Genomic DNA, 24,749 nt, shown 5'->3' on the forward strand with positions numbered 1-24,749 from the left:
AGAGACAAGGTCTCCCTATGTTGCCCATGCTAGTTTTGAATTCTGGGGTTCAAACGATCCTTCTATCTTGGCCTCCTAAAGTGCTGGGATTACAGACATGAGCCACCAAGCCTATTATAGAATCTAATTTTTAATTAAAGTTCTTTGGTTTATCTGTATTAAATATCTTAAGGATTATAATTTTGTAAGCTGTGAAATAATCTGGGAGGCTATTGAGTCATTAAGATGTTAGACGTGAAAGTGTGGGTGAGAGGTAGCAATGGAGACTAAAAAAAGTGAGATATTGTTGAGAAATTTTGGATGTTAAACCAACAACATTTGCTATAAGGTGGGATGTGGGTTTTGAGAAAGAGGACGGTATCAAATATGGCCAAATGGATAATTAATGTTTAGTATTTACTTTGATGAGGAAGACTTGAAGAACTACTCTGAATAAAGAATTAAGAGTTCAATTTCAGAGATGTCCTGAGGTTGGATATAAGGGTCTGGATTGCCAACAGAAAATCTGTGCTAGCCATATGAATCTGAGAATTATCTACATATAAATGTTACTTGAAGCCTTGGGAGTAATTGAAGTCACCAGGAGTAAATTTTTCAATCAAGAAGAAAAGAGGCCGGGCGCAGTGGCTCAAGCCTGTAATCCCAGCACTTTGGGAGGCCGAGACGGGCAGATCACGAGGTCAGGAGATCGAGACCATCCTGGCTAACACGGTGAAACCCTGTCTCCACTAAAAAATACAAAAAACTAGCCGGGCGAGGTGACAGGCGCCTGTAGTCCCAGCTACTCTGGAGGCTGAGGCAGGAGAATGGCGTGAACCCGGGAGGCGGAGCTTGCAGTGAGCTGAGATCCGGCCACTGCACTCCAGCCTGGGCCACAGAGCGAGACTCTGTATCAAAAAAAAAAAAAGAAGAAGAAGAAAAGAAGGCAAAGAAATAAATCCAAAATAATTCCAATGATTAGACATCAGGAAATATAAATAGAAATGTTCATGCTTTTAAATGGCTACATGTCATCTGATTATATGTCTTTATCATAATTATTCTAAACAAATGTCTCTTATTGGACTTTGTTAGGCTTCATTAGACAGTAATAAAATAACTATCTATTATATATTACTTTACTCATTTGCGAATTATATGTGCACAGTAGACATTGGGAAGTTGAATTGCTGGGAAAAATAGGTTATACATTTTAAATGTGAATGCATCTTGATTAACAACCCTTGAAAAATGGTTATGCCAAATGATACTTTCAACAGCACCACCTGAATATGCTATTACATCAATCCCTCTTGATATTATATATTGTTTAATATGTACTGTTAGCAATCTGATGGGTGACAAATTATTGTTGTTTTGATTTGGATGTCTAGGGTTATTAGTAAAATCAAACTTTTCTCATCTGCTTATTGGCAACTTAAAATTATTTTGTAAATTTCCTAAATAAGGTCTTTGCTTAGTTTTCTGTTGAAGGATTCAAATTGATTTCCAGGAATTATTTTAAATATGTTAATATTTTTCTTTTACGAATTATGTGAATACTCCCATTTTTATTTTAACTTTGCTAGTTGTATTTTTATGATACAGAAATTTTGGCAAAAACATTGTTTTGTAATTCAATTTCTCTCTCATTTTCTTTATAATTTTTTTTTGTGGCACATGCAGAAACATTATTTAAGCCCTGTGATAATAAAAAGTGTTTTTGGTCAGTACTCTTATAATTTCATTAATTACTTCGAGGCCTTTGATTCACCTAGAATATTTTGTAATGAGCCTGAGGTAAACACCCAATCTTGCTTCCCCACCACTACCCTGTGAAATTTCCCCAATTCCATTTAATAAGTAGTTCAGTGTTGGCAGAGGCCATTTTCCACTTCAAGTCCAAGAGATTTTCTGCTGTGGAGGCAGTACAATATAGTAGTTAAGAGTGAAGTTTCCAATTACTCTAAATAATTTTCCCCTTTCACATCCCTCCCGGCAGGGTAGAACACTAGCTGGTGAAAGCGAGCTGTTCCACAAAGCTCAAAGCTACACCAAAGGGTCATATTTCTCCTCTAGAGAAAGCCCATTTAACAACTAAAGACAAACTTTTAAAATGGCAGCACTGCCTAGATCTTAGTGGTTTCTGGTGCCTTATTCTTCCTGTATATAGGTCAGATACAAAGGTTTAAAAGTCAGCATTAAGACCAAATGCAGCATCTAAACTAGAGAAAGTGAGTGAGGAGCTGCCTTGAAGTCCATTCTGTCAATTTCATTTTAACCTGATTTATTTGGCTATATGTTTGCCCCCTCTGCATTTCCTATATCAAATCCATCACAAATCAGTCCCCTCCAAGTTGTATTGGAAAAGCAATATATGTGATTGAGATATTGTTAACAACAAAGCCAATTCTGGTCCCAGAGCTGTTAGATTCTGATTGATAAAACTTAATATTTTGAAGGGAGGAAGAAAAAAAAAAAAAACTATTATTCCAACTATTTTATTTGTAGTGTGGAAGAAGTTCCTTTTATCTCCTCTACTCTCATTGTAGTGGTGTGACTGAAATACCAATAAATTATTGAATGCAATATCCAGATGTCCGGATGATTTTTTGGTGCTGTTTTTACTTCTTAGTGAGCAAGAGGAAAGAGAGTTGAGGTTCTGCAAAAAGTGTCAAAGCTTAGCAATAAAATAAGATTTCATTGAACAGAAACTAATGAAATCACTCAATTTATTTCCCTTTCACTGTTGTAATGCAGGTAAATCTTGCTTCATACAAGTCACAAAGCTTGAGTGTGCAGTGGCCTGACTCTGGCATTGCATGGTTTATGTGTGAGGGACGGGAAGAGTACTCATAAATACCTTTAATAAAAAAGGGTGGGATGAAGCAGCTTAGTCTTTCAAATAAAAGAAGTTTGAGTGTCTGGGGATCATGGCTGTTTAAAAGTCAACTTTCTCAACTTTTTCTCCTCATGTCACCTTTTTAATATCATTGGGTTCCCTGAAGACCTATATCTCCAGTTCATCTTGGCACGCTTAGTTTCAGGTTTTATCTGCTCCCTGGGGGCAGCTACTTTTTTCTTAGAGTGCTTTCATTTTCTTTTATCAGATGCACTTTGTAGCTGCGTCATAGATTAGCCAAGCATGCCTGATTAAGATATTAATCTGGAGTGTTGGTTATGAGATAGACCCAGTGGTCAGCAAACCTTTTCTGTAAAAAGCCAAATAGTAAATATGTTTGATTTCCAGGCCAATGTCTCTGCTGTTATTGGGTAAAAGGAGCCACCCATAAACACATGAATATGGCCGTGTTCCAATAAAACTTTATTCACAAAACAGACGGTGAGTAGGATTTAGCTCATGGATTGCAGTCTGCAGAGCACTGGAGTTCACTCAAAACACTTTATAGATGTGTCCTGCCAGTGATGACTGTTAACATTTATTAAGCATTTGCTAAAAATTCTCCTTAGATAATCTCATTTCTCATATTATTTACTAAAACTAAAGTGTGGGTACTGTTTATCACCATATTTATAGATAAATAACTGAAGAAGACAGAGATCAAGTAATTTACTTGTACATGGTAGAAGGGCATTTGAACTCAGGCTCACTCTAGGGCCTAAGCTTCTAAACACTCTGCCATAATGCTTTTCTAATTAATTAATAGAAATGCAAATGCTGTGAAAATCCATTTTGTTAAGGTATTTTTATCTAAGTAAGTTTTTTTTTAATTTTTAATAAATGAAGTGTCACATATGTTTCAGCTTACTATTCACAGGACACTAGATTACCATTATTATTCAAATGTAACTGTTTAATTTCTATTTTGGGAAGATTAACCATGAATTTATTGGCAGTGGAAAAACAAAAAGGACTAGATACAAGATGCATAAAGTCACCATGAAGAGATGAAAACAGACAGGGATCTGGACTTACATGAGTTGAGTCTTTAAATTCTGGCTCTATCCTTTACAATGTATGACTTTGCATGTTACATTCTGAGCCCTAATTTTTTCATTCATGAAACTAGAAAAACACAAGCTCTACATCTACATTAAAATTATTTTGAGAATCTATTAAATTACTAAATGTAGACATGCTTGTATAGACGTATCCATATATAATAATATTTGCAGTATACTATATATCATATATATACACACACATACACAAACACACAATAGTATATATTAAATAGTCATTTTTTTAGAGGAGTAAAGAAATTCTGTGTTTAAATGATATAAGTTAAAACTGCTTTGAATTTCGATCAAAATTTTAGAGTAGATTTTCGCAGGTTCTGAGGCATAAAGAGTTCTTGAGGGTCATGTAGGCCATGCCTCTGTCTTCAGGAAGAGATACCCTTAAGCCAATGCAGATGAGATCCTGTCTATTTCTTTTAGAGAAGCAATTTAGTGAAAGTGCCTATAAACCATTTGCTGATAGAAAGAGAACCTCTTGAATACAAATTGACTCCCTGATTGCAAGTGATTTTGTGATGATAAGCAAGAGAACTTTTCACAAACACAGAATATCAAAAACAATTTTTTTGTTTGTTTTCGTGAGTCAATTTGCCTGTGTGCCTGTGGCTTCCAGATGGGGGTTCCGATTCAAAACATCCAGAGTCTCCATCGGTACTTAATATGCAACATAACACCTCTTAGTGTCTAGAGGTGAGTCTTAATATTTTATACCATTAACCGTGTAGTCCCAAAGATAGATTCAGGGCAGATGTTTGATGTTTGGGTTGCTGAATATCATAGCGAGTTTCTCTGCCTATCTTTGACAGTTTCGTAGCAGTAACCACATCACCCTTCTTATCATTGGTGCTTTAGATAATAATTCCCTGAAAGAAAACAAAAATTGAGGTGATTTTATAATACATTCTGATATGGTTTGGCTGTGGCCCCACCCAAATCTCATCTTGAATTGCAGTTCTCACAATCTCCACCTGTTGTGGGAGAGACCCTGTGGGAGGTAATTGAATCATGGGGGCGGTTACCCTCATGTTGTTCTCTTGATAGTGAGTGAGTTCTCACGAGATCTGATAATTTAATAAGGGGCTTGTCTCCTTTTGATTGACACCTCTCCCTGATGCCGCCATCTGAAGAAGGACGTGTATACTTCCCCTTCTGCCATGACTGTAAGTTTCCTGAGGCCTCCCCAGACATGCTGAATTGTGAGCCAATTAAACCTCTTTCCTTTATAAATTACCCGGTGTCAGGTATGTCTTTATATTCTCTACTTTTTGAAGAAAAAATTAAGAAACTGGCTGTTTAAACTTAATGTGAAGTATCAGAGAACTCTATGTGCCATGGGGAAATAAAATTAGAGCAACATTGGTTTGCCACCAGTGGAAACTAACCAATCTTGTCTATTTAGTTCATTGTTGCATTTTCAGCTGCTAGAGCAGTACTTGGCACCTTGTAGTTGCTTAATAAATTTGGTAGATTAGACCTGCCTTAAATGTCTACAGCACACTCTTTTTGTTTGGCTTTCTGTGAAAGCAGATCTCATGGCAAAGACATGAACTATGTAATGTATTTAGGTGGTATTTTCAGAAGTACAGTGAAGGAGTAGGTAAATAGGGAAAGGAGAAAACCCAAAAATTCAGGAAGAATAGGGTAATTAATTGGTTGCCACTGTGGGCAGTTGTGGCTCCGTACAGCTGAGTGCCCCCAACAACTATCAAGCACATCTCATTATTAGCCCAACATAGCCCAAGTAAACTGGGACATTTACTCATTACCTTCTGTACCTCACTGGTTAAGGATCAGTCCTCAGGACTTCAGTTGCTAGTAATCTGGCCCGCTTTCTATGTAGACAAGTATGTATCTGTGGAATAAAAAATAATTTCTCAAAGCGATCTCAGGCAGAGCGATCCAAGTGCTGGAGGCAGCAAACCCTCTAAAGTAACTTTCCCCCAATGTGACAGATAACTTCCTAAATGTGTTGAATAGATATGGGATATGGGGCAACTACAGTGGCTGCTACAATTATACCTTAAAAGAACTGTAACACTTTTGGTTTCCCATGCAACAGTCATAATATGAGAAAATTCAAGAAATTAGCTTGATATTTACATTTTATCACATAATTTTAATTTAAAAGATCACATCTTATCTAATAAGACAAGAAGAGATGTAAAAGTTCAGAGACAGCAGTTCAGGAATTTCACATTTTTTTCCATATACTTGGCCCGAGTAATTCTATGAGTAAATAGGTTATTTTTTAGTTGTTCCTGGTAAATTACTGGATATGTGATTGAACTGCAGTTATGCTATCCTTCAAATAAATGAAAAACCTAATTGAGACAACTGGATAGTGATATCCTGGATTAATTATTATTCTGAAGATGATAATTACAGTTTCTGCCTGTCTTATAAATGAGCAGTCCTCAGTTGCCAAATGGGAACCTCTTTCCTGCAGTTACAGATGTGTGGCATTGAACATATCAAACATCTGAAGTAAGAGTCACAAGAGGACTTCATGGTAGGCTCAGAGGCAGAGAAGCTTATGCAGTGTTGTGGCTAGGGTAAGCCAAAGCAATATTCAGGCTGAGATGTTATGGGGGCATGAACTATAAGTAAAAACAAGGAGACTGATCTACTGGGAAGATAGTGAAGCAGACATTCGTGCTAAGCGGAGTTAACAGAGACTGGGACACCTGTAGATAAAGGAACCTAGAGAGGGAGGGAAAGGATAATTGGCAGGTGTCCTTCCTGTTCCCAGATATGCCTCCTGTACTTTGTTGGTCTGAGACGTCTCTTGATCCTTTTTAACTCCACCCCCGCTTTAGTTTATACTACTTTAAGTGAATTTTGTTTCCTGGCATGTAAAGAGACCTGGCGCAAACAATGAACACACAATAATCATTGTAGCAGAAACTGAAATGAACTAGAAAATCAACCAGTTGGTCGTTTAGGCCTTATGGCATTGTGCTAAAGACTGTAGGTTAAACTTTTTCGGATTTGAATCTTCATTCTATTAATTAATAACCAGTTCAGTGACCTTTTGGCACTTTTTTTGAATATTTCTGGGATTTAGCATTTCATGTATAAAATATATGTAATAATAATAAATATTTACTATACAACATGCTTATATAGTACCCATATATATAGTATAAATTTTATGAAGATTAAATGTAAATATAAATAAATCCAAGAAGATAATCGGTATAATAAGAAGAAAAATAACTAAAATAAAAATAAATGTGATAAATCTACGTATCAGTTAAATCAGCTCCAAATCTTTGTAACGGTTATAACTTATTTAGGACCATTTGACATGTAGTTTTTAAACAAGTTACTTATTTCATTTAAGTCTCACAACAAGCAAATAATATACACATTTTTAGAACATTTTATAGATACATCCACCCATTCCTCTTTTCAGCAAATGTCTCTTGAGTGCCCTTTGTGTATTAGACACTGAGCATATTCAGGAACATTGGAAAAAAAATGAAAGGTACCATTTTAAATATCTCACAGCCTATAAATCCAAGTACTTGATTCAAGCACAGATTTATCTGACTCCAAAGCCCAAATATTTTCCTTCAACTATGTGAACACTTGTTCTTTTTATGTAAAATAAGCAAGCTTTCCGTCTGTTCGAGGGTTTTTCTCTCTCCCCTGGGCCCCAGTCTCTTATAACCTAATTTTGGAAGTGACAAGCCATAATTTGACCAGACTCAGTTGGTTGTGCAGACTAATGCTGACACAATGTGGCTATACACAAAGGGGTGAATACTGGAAGAGGTTCATTCAGGGCCATTTTGCAGCCTAGCTACCACATCATTTTTCTGGGTCGATCCTAGCCTCTTCTCTAAGAAATCTTTAATCAAACAAATATTGTCTCTTCCTCTCTTCAATTCCTAAACGAATATTATAGACTATGTTTGTAGTATTTTCTACACACTCACTTGCTTTAAAGGTGTAATTATTTATTAATTTATTAAACATGTACTTGTTGAATACCTGCTTTTTGTGAGCACTGAACTAGTTATTGAGGGAGAACAAGGTCCCTGTTTTCATGAAGCTTGTAGTCTATTTAGAGCACATTGAAATAAAGTAAAGCAATAATCATTGCTGACAGTAACTGGGCCTTTGGGGGAAAATACAGAGTGATAGGGAACTGCTACGTTAGATTGGTTAGCCAAGAGAGACTTCACTAAGTAGTAGTAGCAAGTAGGCTGAGATCTAAATGTCAAAAAGAATCTAGCCATGCAAAGAAGATCTGGGGGTAAGTTTTCAAGCAGAAGAAACAAGAAGACCAAGGGCCATTGGGGGGAAGAAACTCATTATGTTGTGAAAAACAGGACAATAAAATGGCAACTGTATTTGGAGTGTTCTGAACCCAGATGAAAGGATGGGGTAAACAGGGCCATATCTTATGGGACTTTAAGTAACTTAGTAAACTATTTAAAGTCATCTTTATTTCTCTGAGTTGATTGATCATTAATCAAATTTTTTTGAGTACCTACTATGGGCCAGCAGTTACTGGTACTGCAAAGGGAAACCTGTACACATTTTGTGGAAAAGTGATGATACAAACAAACAGTGACGGTCAAGTAGGGTTATTTTTTAAAAAGACTTTATAAATACATGAGTTAGTAAACAAACTCTATATTTAAATTATTGTTATAGTAAATTATAATGCAATGCAAGCAGTTCACCTCTTTTTAAACTTATTGAATCAACCAACATGTCCTGAGCCACCTGTCTTTGAGGAGCAGCCATATAGAGAGAGGTTGAGTGGTTGGTTGATGTCATTTGGGACTAAAAGTTCCAGTTTCAGCTTTGACTGTAACCTATAACTTAAACCAGCTTCATTTATATTTTTTAAATTATTTTTAAATTTGATTTTTAATCAACTAATAATTGTATAGATTTATAGGGTAAAATGTGGTGTTCTGATATATCTTTAGATTATGGAATGATTAAATCAAGTTAATTAAATTTGTCACCCCACATACTTGTCATTTTTTGTGGTAAAAACATTTAAAATCTACTCTTCTAGCAATTTTGGAATATACAATACATTATTATTTATCATTGTTACCACTTTGTGCAATAGATCACTAAAACTTATTCTTCCTGTTTCACTGAAACTTGACACTCTTCGCTCAACATTTCCCCATTTCCCAAGCACTCCTCTCCCCCAGCCTCTGGTAGCTACTATTCTACTCTCTAGTTACATGAATTTAACTTTTCTGATTCCTTGTATGAGTGAGATCATTTGGTATTTGTCATTCTGTTGCTGGCTTATTTTACTTAGCATAATGTCCTCCAGGTTCATCCATCTTGCCACAAATGAAAGAATTTCCTTTTTTTTTCTTTTTTTAAGGCTGGATACGCATAGTATTTTATTGTGTATATATGCCACATTTTTGTTATCTATTCACCTGATAATGGACACTTACCTTGCTTCCATATCATTGCTGTTGTTCATAATGCTGCAATGAACACCAGAATGCAGATATCTCTTTGGCATACTGATTTCAATTCCTTTGGATATATACCAGAAGTGGGATTGCTAGATCATATGGTAATTCTACCATTAGTCGTCTCAGCTAGTACTCTCTGTCTTCACCTCTAGATGGAACATAGTCACTGTTCTCTGGGAAAATCAGTGTCCAGATAATTCCAGTGTAACCCAATGAACAGACATTTCCATGACCACTTGTGGCTCCAACTTTTGCTGAAGTCTCATTCTCTGCTCTGGGTCTTACAGTTTTCCCTCCTTCTCCATCCTGGTTCTTACTCAACAGTAGAAATCTTTTCTTAATTCTGTCCCTCAAACAACACACTTGATAAAATAAACACATGCCTATAGATTTTTGTTTGTAACAAAATGTTTGTAGACATTTAGTGGAGGAGTATTGGCGTAAGAAAACACAAATTACTACAAGCAGAAAAGACTATTTCTAAGAGTCCTTCAGCATTCTAGATCTTTATTTTCTTTTTGTTTCTGTTCTCTCCCCTCCAAGTTCTTCTTCATGGCAAGTGCAGTCAGACCACTTTGGTTGTCTTGAAGATGTCTTGTCTTCTGATATGTCATGTCCTCTGGAGCTCAGACAGCCCATTTTCCTCAACAAGGTTTTTTAGCTTCAGCCTGAAACACAAAAAACCTTTGTGTTTTTTGAAATACCAATGTACTATCTATAATATTTTTTATTTTTCCCAAATTGCTTTGATTTTTTAATGAGTAAATTTGTTTGAAAAACCATCTTTATTACCACTGTTTCTAGAAAGCCAGTGTCATTCATCACAAATAGAACAAAATTTTAAAAGGCAATACATAGTTATGAAAAGTTAAAGGTATTTGTTTGCATAACACCTAAGTGCATCACACATATAACCAGTGATCTCTCTCCCACACATTGGTAATGTCTCTTCTGCTTATCTCTCAGGGTTACTATCAACATTCAAAATGATGACAGAAATGAAAGTGCTTTGGGAAAAAAATGAGATTTTATTTAATAGTCTCTCTTTCCCTCCCTCCCTTTATCTAAATGATAATGCATGCAAGGGTCCTTATCACTGAACCTAATTTTCCTTAGTTCTGAGCTGGAGAAAGCTGCAAAGAAAATGCAGATTGCAGCTGTGACTCCAAAGACCTTGCTTGGAGTAAAACAATTCAATGGAAAAATGTCAGTATTTAGCATCAACCCTAAAGTCACTCTCCCTAATTCCAATTGGGGAAGTTCTTGCAAATTGAAACCAGTAGGATAAAAATGTCTGGTAAACTCAGAGTTTATGTCCACAGGAGGTCTTTAAAAAAATGTTCTTGCTTCACACTTCTTGTATAAACAGAAGCATTAAGACCTTTACCCAGGAGCTCTGTCCCATTACCTCCAAAACTCGACCTTTTGTGTTTTACTTAGGTTGCAGATTTTGCAATCTAACTTTCTGATTAAACCATCACAATGAATAAAAGGGCTTATTAAGAGCTCTGTCTATGAAGACCATAGCCGGTATAATGGTTCGCGTAAACCACTCTTTCCAAGTGGCCTTGGGCCTCACTCCATTGAAATTACTCTCGTTTACTCTAATGAGAGTCACACATGTGAATCAAGAGGGAACTATAAATGCAGTTATTCCTGAAAGGGCACAGGTCCACCTAATTTGCCACCAAAACCAATACCTTCAACCCTCTTTGCTGATGACCTGGCACTGGAGCTAATTACAAGTGAGCTTCTGGCCATACTCCCTCAGACCTCTGGGAATGGGAAGCCAGTGGTCAGGCTGACCTTTTTTTTTTTTTTGGAGACAAGTCTGTCTCCACTACCTCCGCCCCGGGTTCAAGGTTCAAGCAATTCTCCTGCCTCAGCCTCCTGGGTACCTGGGACTGCAGGCGCATGCAGCCACGCCCCGCTAATTTTTTGGATAGCCCGAATTTTTTGTTACCTACCACATGCTAAGACTTAAGTACAAGGTCAGGATGTACTTCCCCAAGTGACAGGGCAGACTGTGTTTGCTTGCTCTTGGGTAAAAAGAAACTGTTTGCAGCCCTTGTTTTCCTCTCCTTCCTCTACTTTTTTTCCCTCTCCCACCATTGAGCAGGCAAAGTGGTATCCTGAGCTGAAAATGAATCAGAGCTGGGTAGGAGTCCCTATCCAATAAAAGGCCTACTTTTATTTTTTTAACTATGTGGTCTTGAGCAAATGGCTTAACCTTTCTGAGCATTGGTGTGTATATTTATGAAATGGGAGACACATGGGGTACCCACATCTCATTTTGTTTATGAAGTTCAGGAATTGGGAAAGTCTCAGCAATTAAGAGTTCCCTGGCTCCTGTGTTAGGAAGCCCCTCTCATGGTACACCTCCATAGCTCTTAGTTGCTGCCATCAAACAATTTAACCAAAATCTAATAAACACTTGATATTGGACAAAAATTGGAATGCTGATATCCAAGTAGGAAGTAAGAAGGTTTTTTAAGAGTTTATAGTGTAGAATCCATTTACAGTCCAACTTAAAATTTCTCCTTCTTGGGAAAGGTAAAATAATATTTATAGAAATTAACAAATAAGTGGAAAGCAAGTGAGTTGTTTTTTAGGTCTCCTAGGAATAATGAACTCAACAAGTTGATCTTTGGATGAATCACTTTAGTATCTGCATTGGCAATGGAATATACACATTTCTGTTGCCATTCAGGGCTTCCTCAGCAGAAACCTCACATTTCTTTCTGCAAAAAAAAAAACAAAAAAACAAAAAACACATCCCTGATGACACCACTGATTCCACACTTTCCTACATGCTGCAGCACACCCTGAGGATGATTTACCTGAAGATTTGGCCTTTTCTGGATAGTCCCCTTTTTGCCCTTGAACAATATTTATATCACTTATTAATCCCAAGAAGCACAAATTGCCCGTAAGAAATGTCTTTAGAGATTATTGACTACAAAGGTTTTGACACTGTCCTCCCTACAGAACAAAAGATGAGAAAATTAACATTTGCCAAAAGGCAAAGCTCAAGACTATGAGAAGCAGGGCAGCCTAGGATTGTTCTGGCTATTGTATGACCACCCAAGAGGTCACTTCTGCCTCCAGCTGGGCTGTGTAGCTTACTAGGCAGTGAGGCTCACTCACCGTCAGTCTAACAACTTGTGTCAAGTTGGTGAAACATTCTCTGGCATAAAATACAGTGTGATGTGACAGTGTTTGGAATAAATTTCGCATATTTTTTACTTTAGGTCTCCTTTTTGTTTTCTCCATTGATTCACGAGCATTTAAGCTGCTACTGAATGAAAACAGAAGTAAGTCCTGACTCGGTCTTCAAGAAAATATGTCTGGTTACATCATCCAACACTGAGATGAAAGCTGAAAAAAAAATCCAGTTTAAAAGTTCAAGCTGGGGTTGGTGGCACACACCTCTAATCCTAGCTACTCAGAAGGCTAAAGCAGGAGAATTGCATGAGCCCAGGGGTTTAAGGTTACAGTGAGCTATGATCAAACCACTGCACTCCAGCCTAGGCAAGAGAGTCAGACCCTGTCTCAAAAATTATAAAATAATAACGTAAAAATAAAAATTCGAACCATCTATTTTTGTTGATGTGCCCTCATATCATCAATAATATAATTAAAGTCCCTCACACCATGTATTTTGTACTTAACATCTTCTACACACTTTAAATATATTATGTCATTTTTTTCTCTGAGGCAGGTACTATTGTTAGCTAGCTTATTTTGAAAGTGAATAAAACGGAGGTAGAAAGATACTAAATAATCTGCCCTAAATCAATAGCTAGTGCAGGCATGGCCAAGTTAGCATTTGAATACAGATAGTCTGACTCTAAACTTGCATTTTTGATCATTATGTTTCATCACTAAGCCTTTTAAGGAATTCATTAGTGGGTTATTTAATCTATTTTGCATGCTACCTACATCACCTTCCTTTCAGGAACACCAAAGGCCACTTGCCTTTTACTAGTTAAGTAATCTGGCAACTCAATGTATCCTATGCAATTCCATAACTCTCTTCTGTTTCTCTCATCTACTTTTAAATGTAGGGAATATGCCAGCTTAGTAAGAAGTAAGTTTGAGTCTAGCCCACATCTAGCACTTGTATTTTTATTTTTGTCGTAAGTGTCACTGTTCTTACCACCATTTGTCGGGCAAATGAGTCCATTATAGAAAATCAAATCCAATCTGACATGTATGTTATCATAGACCAATTACCTAATTGATATTTCATATCTGTGTACTTCTTTAATTTATGAAATGCTTACCTCTCTGAAAACTTAAGTGCTGGGCTGTTAGGAAAAAACATGCATTATGTGCTCCTTACTATTATCCTATTTTTTCATAAAAAAATGCTTCTCAGCGAATTCATTATATTCCCAGAGAAACAAGAAACAACTCACTTTCTCTCTACTTATATATAAATTTTTATAAGAATTCTTTTACACCCCCAAAAGTGAGGAATTTTAACTTGGACTGTAAGTGGATTTGACACCAGGAACTCAAAATAACTTCTTACTTCCTACTTGGATATTAGCATTCCAAATGTATGACCAATTCTAAGATTTAGCTATTGCCTCTTTTACAGTGTTTGACAATAGCATTGTGCTTGATTAGGTTATGTCATGTTGTGTTACTGAGTTATGCTAGGAAACATAATAATATCATGAACACCATGACTGAGTATATAGCATCCAGAAAATGATGGTGGAAAATGAAACTGGTTTCAGTAGAGACATTTCTCTGTGCCAATTAATAAAGGCATGGGAAAATTAATTCGTATAGAACCAAAACAATTCCACTCAAGAAACAGGAAATAGCAACATGAACAATTTTAGTATTATTCATAACTGGTCCTCTTCAAAGAAGAGAAGTATGGAGAGATACAAATTTAGAATAACCTCACTATAATGTCTTGAGATTCTTAAGAGTATTTTAATACTGAAAGTTGCGTATATTATATCTGGGAGTTCTGTGAGACTTATGCAGAATTAGGGATCTGTTTTCTTGGTGTCTTTTACCATTTCTCTTTCGTTGGGAAGAGTATCGACATTTCCTTGCCCAGCAAAATGTTTGGCTGTAGGCCAAAACAAAATACATATCTTCAACATGGGAACCACATCATGAAGGTGACCAAGTGCCCCAAAATCTTGTTTACTCCAGAATAAGCTTTCAGTGCTGAAACTTCCTCTGAAGGATTCTCAAAAGGGGGAAATAGTATTTGGTTGGCGGAAAGCAGAAAACAGGGTAAAATAAATCATGGAGTTTAAAATGAGATCTAATGTCTTTGAAGTGACCAATAATTGAAATTGCTTCTGAGGTGTGGAAAGAGAGAAAAGGTCTGTCTGGGTGACGTTCTCAATAGAGAGGCAATATGGTCTGGTGGTTAAGTGTATGCCCTCTAGAGCCACAATATTTGTTTCTTTACTTTGTCTTTGTTTGTTTGTTTGTTTGTTTTTGCTTTTTGAGACAAAGTCTGGCTCTGACACCCAGGCTAGAGTGTGGATTGTGGTAGTGTGATCTTGGCTCACTGCAACCTCTGCCTCCTGAATAGCTGGGACCACAGGTACATGCCACCACATTAGTCTAATTTTTATATTTTTAGTAGAGACAGGGTTTCACCATGTTGCCTGGGCTGGTGTCTAACTCCTGGTCTCATGTGATCTGCCCACCTTGGTGTCCCAAATTGCTGGGATTACAGGCTGGAGCCATGGCGCCTTGTCTAGAGCCACAGCATTTGGAATTAAATTTTATTTCCTTTACTTATTACCTGTGTGAACTCATACAGATCAATCAATTTCTGTGTGAGAGAGCGGGAGCAGAGAGAGCTGAACTTCTTGGCAGATGAAAGCGGAGGGACATTTTTCCCTGTGCTCCTGAAAGAGCAACTTGTAGTAGGGAAGTTATAGAAGAGAGACAGCAGACACAAGCAAGTAAGAGGAGTAACTAAAGGACCTTTAGGAACCATATATCTAATATTTGATTCTAAGGTGTTCAAGCTGTATATGAATATATCTGTAAGGCTGACGCAGGCTCAAAATGTGGTAGTGGTGGTGCATCACACCTCTGTGTATGTGCTGCGGGGGTGCATACCTCTCTGTGTTGGTCAAAATAAGGGACTACGTTCTATGTTCACATGCAGATACAGGGAGAGATGTAAGAGTGGAGATAAATCAAGAAATATAAAGAGATGTACAAATAAGGATTCAGAGGATTCAGAACATCAGAAACAGAGCCACTTCTAGAAACTACAAATTCTTAGGGGGAAAGAAAGCACCTTTACCTCTCCTCTAGAAATTTGTACAACTCTTTGGAAAAGTGCTAGGCTTTTAATTGTTTGTCTGAACATGAAGTATTAGTTTATGTTAATTTTATAAATTATAAGTGGCAAAGAGGCCCCAGGTAACATCTGGAGAGCAGGACAGCACAGTGTTTGAGTGTGAGCACTGGAACCAGAGTGATATGGTTTGGATGTATCCCCACCCAAATCCCACCTTAAATTGTAGTTACCATAATCCCATGTGTCATGGGAGGGACACTGTGGGAGGTCATTGAATCATGGGGGGAGATTTTACCCATGCTATTCTCCTAATAGTGAATAAGTCTCACAAGGTCTGATGGTTTTATAAAGGGCAGTTCCCCTGCACAGTGTCTTGCCTGCCCCCATGTAAGATGTGCCTTTGTTCCTCCTTCACCTTCCACCATGATTATAAGGCCTCCTGAGCCATGTGGAACTGTGAGTTCATTAAAACTCTTTTTCTTTATGAATTATCCAGTCTCAAGTATTTCTTCATAGCAGTATGAAAATGGACTAATACACAGACTCTCTTTTTCAACCTTATCTGGACTCACAGAAACTGGGTCAACTTTGGTCAATGGCCAGTCATCTGTGGACTTCAATTTCCTCCTTTACTAAATGAACCTGACAATGGTACAGGTGATTGTGAGGATTACAGGTGATTCTGAGGATTCAATGAGTGTACTTATCAGAGCATCTGACATATAATAGCTATTCTCCATATATGAAAAAAAAGGAAAGAACAAAGAAAAAATTTAAAACATTATAATGAAATAATTCATACAGAGTAAACGGGAAAAAAAAATCATTACTCAGATTTTTAACAACTGAGCTGAGTGTACTATGTCCTTCTCTAAGCATGCACATTTTTCTGGTGAATATTTTCCCTATCTCCAGCTTTTCAAGTGCTGTCTTCTTGGTCTTGATCAATGGGCCCTGGGTACCCATAGCCTTCCTCAAAGCTTATGAGACTTGGCAAACCACTGGCCTCCTTCTGTGTCAGGGGTTGGCACTGCCAAGCACATCCTCTGATTGTGATCCTCAGGTCTTGGCAGCAGATGTACAGTTTTCTTGCTTTAATTAGGCTGAGATTCATTCCTACATGTGGCAGCTGCAAAGATATATTCTCTTTACAATTAGATGTTACAATACTTGTATTGCCTAAACCTTAATTTTAAGTACATTTTGGTGGCCCTTGTCCCTCCTTTGCACCTTAGTTGCTTCAAGAGACAGCATATGGCCCAGTAATTCTTTAAAGCTCATTTTATAGGCCATTCTCAGGCACTTCCTGCTGGCCTCTGGAACAGAGCCTTGTTTGTGACTGCATTTTTGCTTATGCTCCTGCCAAATGCTTCCTCCAAAACCAGCAATAAAACCACAGGACCTGATAAGCCATGGCCATCAGAATGGTTTAATGAGAGCAACCTCAACAATTGAGGTCGTTAATAGCAACCATCACTGCAGGATTTGTATCCCGTGTGCAAGGGCAGGCTGGGCAGGTCACCTTTGTGGTCTATGAGAATATCTCCAAATATTATAGAATTTGAGACCATCTCAGAGAACGATCTCATTCTAAGCAATTTTCTTTTAAGCAAAAATGGATAAGACAAAAATAGAAACTGGTGGTTCTCTCTGGCCTCTCCTTGTAGAAGAATAAATCTAGAGTTCTTAAAGGTCTTATAGAGCAAAGAAAATATTCATTGGATGCTTGTATGACTACCTAATTCAGTCACCCTTGCCTCAGAAAATGATCTGAATTAAATCTTGTTTCCAGCTAGCAGAAGGGTATTTGAAATACAGATTGGATCTGTACAATAGACCTTGTTCAAAGCATATTCACATAAGATGACACATAGTTTAAATAAGGCGAATTATATCTTGTCTATGATCTATGTGCTATTAAACGGTTTTAAAATGTGAATTATTAATTAAAACCTGTGAACTAGTAACATTTTGGAATGACTGTTTTGATAGCTAACAGGACTTGTGTGACTTTTGAGAGGCGTTGATTTCCTTTCATGTCAGCTAATAGAAATCCCATTGTAATCATAAAAGGCACAGAGAAATTATGTCACAAGCGGATGCCGTTTAAGTGGAAGTGAACACAGAATATATTAAAGTATCAGTGTTCTTATCAACAGTGTGTTATAATGACTTCTGATTAACACTGAAAAGATGATTGATGTTCCTAGGACTGTGGAGCACTGACAATGTGACACTGAGAGAATTCAATCCAAAGCTTGTTAATTTCATAGACGCATTCAATTTCTCATTACTCCTTTGTGACAGTGTTTGTTTTTGTGACCATTACAATGTAGTCACAATTTAATGGGACCTTTCAAAAATAATAGTAAGAAAAAAGCCCTTAAAATTGTCACCTATGATGATTATTACTAGAAACAGAAACAATGATTTCAATGTATTAATTTTTCATTTTAAAATAAAGTTTATTAGGCTGATTTTTATTCAGGAGTCACATTTAAACTGATACAAACCAAAGTCATAAAGGACTCCCAAGTCAAGGCAATAGTTCACATCAACAGTGCCAACATATGTAGGCTGATTTAGTTTTTCCATGGCCAAAGAAGAAAGGAAGCATATTTGATGTAAATTCCTCTATGAGAAACATGGTAGGCATGCCAGGTTCTAAATTAGTATAAAGCTAATGATGACTGATTGAAAGCAGGTGGAGAAAGGGAAGCAGGTGTAGTTGAGGATCAGTAGAGTTTATCTTAGTCAAATACTTTTGTTATTAAAAGTATAGAAAAAGACTTTCTCAATTTACGTATCAGATCTGCTGAATCTATCTTATTGAACTCATACTTTACATGGATTGAAAAGCAATGCTTACAAAAAGAACACTGATATGGGAAGTAATGTAGTTAGCGGAGATAAACCATGAATGTTTCAAATAAAATCATCTACCTCCAAAAATTTTTTTGGGACTAGAATGTGATATTTAGCTTGTATTTTTAGATTAGTCTATCTGAACTTTGTATCAGTCGGAGGAAAATGTATGGTTGGCCCTAACCACTTGGAATGTCATAATTGTGGTAATTACCACTACCAAGTAGTTATAATTACCAAGTAATGGTAATTACCAATACTCCAGGCTTTAGTCTAGATACTTTAAATTCATTATTTTATTTAATCCCCATAACAATCCTGCTAAAAATAGGTGTGTTTATTGCATCTTTTATCTTCCCAAATGACCACCCAACGCTCTCCCATCAGTTTGATTGAAAAATTTCAAACCACTACCAAAAACTCTCTCATCTAACCCAGCAAAAACTCTGCAGTCCATCTTATATAAGCACATATAAGTTTTGTTTTAATTTCTCTTTCCTTACAAAGGCCAATCCTTCCATGTGGGTTCTGATGATCACCCTTCAGGCTTTACAAGGATCTTATTTTATCTGTTTCCTGAATAATCAGTCTCTTTCTTTACTTGATCATTTATTTCAGCATAGTGGCCTCACCCTCCAAACCTTTTGGTATTCTTCCTAAATCTCACCTCTTATTCATAGCCAACTCTAGAGAGTTCTCATGACTGTGATCTCCATGTCCTTATCTGCTATCTACTATCCACTTCTCAATTAATATTGGCTTCTTCCCCAGACTCTACTGAAGCTTTTCTTGGCAAGATCACATATGACCAACATTGTTTTATCTTTAATGTTCATGTATTATTCCACCTCTAGCTTTTTACACAAACACTCTCTCTCTCTCATCTCTGTGGGTTTTCTACCTCTAAATATGGAAGTTTTCAAGCTTAGCTCCTAGACAACTGTCCACCAATTTGCTCATGCCAAAAGTTTAAGAGTCACCCCAGCAGGTTTACATTCATACTTATGACTTCAGATATGGTGTATATGCTGATAAATCTAATTCTTAGCCCTAAGCTTGTTTTCCTGCAACTAGGCGGTCCCATCTGGGGGTGATGGGAGACAGTGACAGATCACCAGGCATTAGATTATCACAAGGAGTGTGCAACCTAGATCCCTCACATGCGCAGTTGACAATAGGATTTGTGTTCCTGTGAGAATCTAATGCCACTGCCGATCTAACAGGAGGCAGAGCTCAGGAGGTAATGTGAGTGAAGGGGAGTGGATGTAAATAAAATGAAGCTTTGTTTGCTTGCCTGCCACTCACCTCCTGCTGTGTGGTTTAGGGGTTGGAGATCCCTGTTTTATAGTATTTGTAATATTGTCACTTAGATAGTTCATGGATAAAACAAATTTAATAGATCCAAAATGAAATTCTTGAATTCCTCTAAACAATACCAATAATTTGTTCCAATTAGACAACAGTAAGGTTGTTAAAAAAAAAAACAAACTAAAAAAACTACAATATGTAATCTTTAGAAGACTTTGAAAGATAAAGAGAGATGTAAGTAAAGATGGGTAATCTCTACTTTCACATCTCCCAGCCATTTCTCTAAGATAACCAATGTGCATTTTTTTAGAAGTCCATTCTGTAACTTTATGCCAATTTAGTAAAAAACTTATATTAGTTTTTTACTGTTTTTCTTACATAATAGGATAATGATGTATCAATATTTAGTGACTTTTTGAAGAACATGACATTAAGAATGTTCCAGGTCAAACCATTTAGATTTGATGTATTCTTCCTAATTTTCAGTGACATGACATTCTATGCATGTTCCAGGTATGATTCAGTGATGTGCACTGCTGTATTATTAAATTATTTCCAATGCATTTTATTTGTATTTTAAATTCAAGCCAAATGTATTACACATACATAACCCACGATATCCTGCTTACTACTACGCTTTCATTATGAAACTTTACCCATTATGCACTAATAACACTGACTTCTATTCAATACCACAAAACTTCCCTACGTTTTTTTTATCCAGAAATTTAGTACTGTTTTTTTCATTCTGGAAGCAATGCTTTCCCTGTACCTTACCATCATTGCATGGCTCTCTCTTTCTCATCTGTCAGATCAGTGCTCTCTTCTTTCCTTTTACAGGGTACCTTAGGGTAAAAAGTTAAACTGATGGGACGGAGACCCCAAAACAAATGCCTCAAAACAAGATAGAAGTTTACTTATATGTAATAGAATGATCTGAAGTTGATGTTCCAGATTAGCTATGTTTCTGCTTCAGGTCTGCTCAAATACCCAGGTGAATGGTGGCTCTTTTGTGTTCAACAAGTGGCTTTCAAGACCTCCCATATCATTGGCAATTTGGCAATTTAGGTGGGTGTGGTGGTAGGTGGATCAGGAACATCAAAATTTGTGGAGATTTCCTCTCAAACATAGTAAGTGAAAGTTTCATTCATCATTTTTTCTTGCCATAGTTAGCTGCAAAGAAGCCTGGGAAATGTGATCTCTGGTTAGACAAGCATGTTTGATCAACAAATCTACTATTATGGGAGAAGGGAGAATAGATCTTGGTAGACAATTTCAGTCTACACTCAAGGACACTAACCACAATTTGTAAATGATGTATTTCTTTTTAAAACAATATTCTGGTCTTCCTATTAGATAGTAAACACAATAAGGGCAAAATATCTGCCTGTTTTATTGTTTTATTCACAAATAAACCCTCTCCCTTTAATACTACTTTTGTCTTTCAGTATGTCCTTTTTTTTTTTTTTTAAGACCGGTTCTAGCTCTGTCGCTCAGGCTGGAGTACAGTGGCACAATCTCGGCTCATTGCAACCTCCGCCTCCTGAGTTCAAGCAATTCTCATGCCTCAGCCTCCTGACACAGCTGGGATCACAGGCATGTGCCACCATGCCTGGCTAATTTTTGTAATTTTAGTAGAGATGGGGTTTTGTCATACTGGCCAAGCTGGCTCAAACTCCTGGCCACAAGCAATTTGCTTGCCTCTGCCTCCCAAAGTGCTGGGATTGCAGGAATGAGCCACCACACCCAGACTAGGAGGTTAATTCATTAAATAACTAAGTGAATGAATGAATGGATTTTACAGGTAAAGAAACTGAGGTTCAAAGAAGTTAAACAATTTAGGAGAATGGGTGACCATTCTTCAGGAAGGTGGAAAGATTTATGCCTCAGATGGCTTAACAAGGTAGCTAGTAAGCACTCTTTCAACTCTGAATTTCTGTGATTCTGTTATGTAGGAAATCACCACATTCCAAATAAGATCATGAGCCTGCTTTGTAAAGGAATAAATCAAGAGAAAATTGAAAATATACTTTCTGTCTCATTGGTTCTGTCACATAGAATGCTTTCCCTCACACCATTACATCCTAAATTCACATAGATGCCAACCACACTTTAAAATGGCAACCATTAATCTAAGATGCTGGAAGACTGCAGCAAACTTGTGACATACCTTTTTAAAATCACACCTTCCTTGGACAGACAAAGTAAATATGTGTTGGGCTTAACAGATTTCCTGCTAGGCTACACTGTCTGGAAGAATAAAAGCAAACAGATAGAGTATTGTCTTTATCACATACTGTGTTTAATTAAAAAGAAGGAAACACAAAAATTTGCAAGATAATAATAAGTGCAGTTAAATTGATTGTCAACTAACTCTTCTGGTCAGCAAAGTATGAGATTAATTCCCCTTCATAATAAAAATATTCTTGAGATTCTTCTTTAAAATATTTCTTCTGCAAAGTAACTAATTATAAATCTGTTTTTCTTTGTTTTCCAAGATATTGAAGACTTTGAAACTAAAACAAGAAGCACAGTATCTGTCCGAGAAGGTCAAGGTGTGGTGCTTCTCTGTGGCCCACCACCACATTTTGGAGGTATGATGGGATAATTTGGGTCACATCATTAATGTGGTCACTTGGAGAGTGATGTGAGCACATCAGGTCTTAGTGTCAATGATCACCTTTTATCAAATCAAAGAAACTGTGAATCTCATCAATTGCATTTACTGCAAACAAATAGTTCTATATCCAAATATTTCTTTTTAAAATATTTGTTCAAGCAGCCACGCAGCAAATATGTCTTTAAAGAGATACAGCATGGCATTGTACATAGTGTGAGTGCCAGGGCTTTGTAGAGAAACTAACTGCAGCTGTAATTTGGCGCTGTGACAGGCAAACTTCATGACAATGGGGCAATTTATTTAACCCACTTTGAGGCTTGATTTTCTCATGTATAAAATAGAGACATTAACTGTTTTTTTGTTTGTCTGTTTGTTTATTTAGTTTTGCTATAAATGTTAAAGGAGCTAATAAGTGTAAATTGAGTAGTGTAATAACTAGTACTTTAGTAAGTAAAGAAAGTTAAGATTGTTACTACATTTTTATTTTGGGGCTCTATGTAGAAGCAAATTCCAACCAACACTCCTCTTGGCAATGTCACATTAATTATTGGAAGGATAGACCCCATTAACTGGAAGCAAATTCTGTATACGACCAAATCAGAATGTCTCCTGGCAAAGGAAAAGTCAAGCAATAAATGCCAGCCTCTACTTTGGAAGACTCCGGATTGGTCAGTGGATTGGCCCCTCGTCAGGGATTGAAACTACTTACTGATTCTCATCCCCTTGGGAATGAATTTTCTCAAATTTCACATGATTTGGTAAATTTTGTCATGATTCTCAACTCACAGCGAACATGAAGGAGGTAGTGTGAAAACATCCATGGGGTCGTTTGTTACAAACCAATATCACACTGATTATATTATAGAAAGCGTAATAACAGCAAGGACTTACACAGCACAGACCCAAGGACTTTAACATGTATTAGATTCTTAAATTTTCACAAAAACTTTTAAGAGATATATGAGTATAATTATTGTTTTACAGGCTCCGTACACTATAGAGAAGTAGAAAGACGTTAATTAACTGGTTTAAGGTCACACAGCTGACAGGCAATGAAGCCAGTATTCAAATCCAGGAAGTCTGGCTCCCAGACCCTCAGCTCTCGACTATCACTGCCCTTGTTATAGTTGATTTCCACTCTGGAATGGGAGAACTTTTAAAATGCATAGGACAGGTGTTTAAGAATAAAATTTAAGCAATTTACTTTTAATGTTAAGCCAAATATTATTTATGAGCCTTGAGAAACTTGAAAGCATTTTTCTATTATTATTTTTACATACCCTCGTGAATTGCCATGACCAAAAGAAAAGAAAACTAATTCAAAGTTAACAGTATCTTATTCAGTATTATTACAGAGTATTACAGCATTATATTCACCTGAAATGATAGGGAAGAGTTGCAATGCTTTTAATGCTGTATTGAGATAAAATAATATTGTTTCAGAACACACAACAATTGCTCAGGCTCTTTTGGTACTTATTTTTTAACTGTATAGAAAATTGTTTTCCAGCACCATAATACAAGATGACAAAATATTCAAAATCATAGTTTGTCTTGTCAGTCTATGTCATTTTATGCTCTTATGATATTATTCAAATATTCTTTACACTATTGAAGATTGTTTTCAACTTTGTTTAATCAGGAATAAAAGAAATGTAAAATATTTGTAAATGAATCAGTTCCATATGTAAAAATTTTTTTTAAATTAAAAGGCAGCCAGACAGGACACGCTTGTCCTTGTTACCTTGTCACCTATCAACATTAAAGGATATGTTGATCTTTTAAAGCATGTGAGGCCCTCATTATAGTAGTGCCCCTGGGATCAATGCCATAAAATTAAGTCACAGATATCCAAAAACTGCCTTAAATTAAGACCTTTCTAATTGAATAATCTTACTGCATGGGAGTAATGGCAAATTGTCTAACACCAATTTTTTTTTTTTTCTTTTTTTTTGAGATGGCGTCTTGCTCTACCTTCCAGGCTGGAGTGCAGTGGCTCGATCTTGGCTCACTGTAAACTCTGCCTCCCGGGTTCAGGCAATTCTCCTTCCTCAGCCTCCCGAGTAGCTGGGATTACAGTTGTGCACTGCCATAGCCAGCTAATTTTTGTATTTTCGGTAGAGATGGGGTTTTACCACGTGGGCCAGGCTGGTCTCAAACTCCTAACCTCAAGTGATCCACCCACCTTGGCTGCCCAAAGTGCTGGGATTACAGGCGTGAGCCACTATGCCCA

The 24,749-nt window shown here is 36.8% G+C and overlaps 1 protein-coding gene across 3 annotated transcripts in view; it reads left to right on the forward strand.

Moving 5' to 3' along the window:
* CNTN6 (contactin 6) overlaps positions 1-24,749 on the forward strand; it is a 306,520-nt gene that overhangs the window by 164,350 nt on the left and 117,421 nt on the right. For all 3 annotated transcript variants that reach the window (XM_011937225.1, XM_011937224.1, XM_011937226.1), the window contains one exon: positions 22,395-22,490. In XM_011937225.1, coding sequence (XP_011792615.1) covers positions 22,395-22,490 — 96 coding nt within the window. The remainder of the gene's footprint in view (positions 1-22,394; positions 22,491-24,749) is intronic.

Source organism: Colobus angolensis, unplaced genomic scaffold (assembly GCF_000951035.1).
Source record: "Colobus angolensis palliatus isolate OR3802 unplaced genomic scaffold, Cang.pa_1.0 Scaffold160, whole genome shotgun sequence".
Classification (NCBI taxonomy): Eukaryota; Metazoa; Chordata; class Mammalia; order Primates; family Cercopithecidae; genus Colobus; species Colobus angolensis.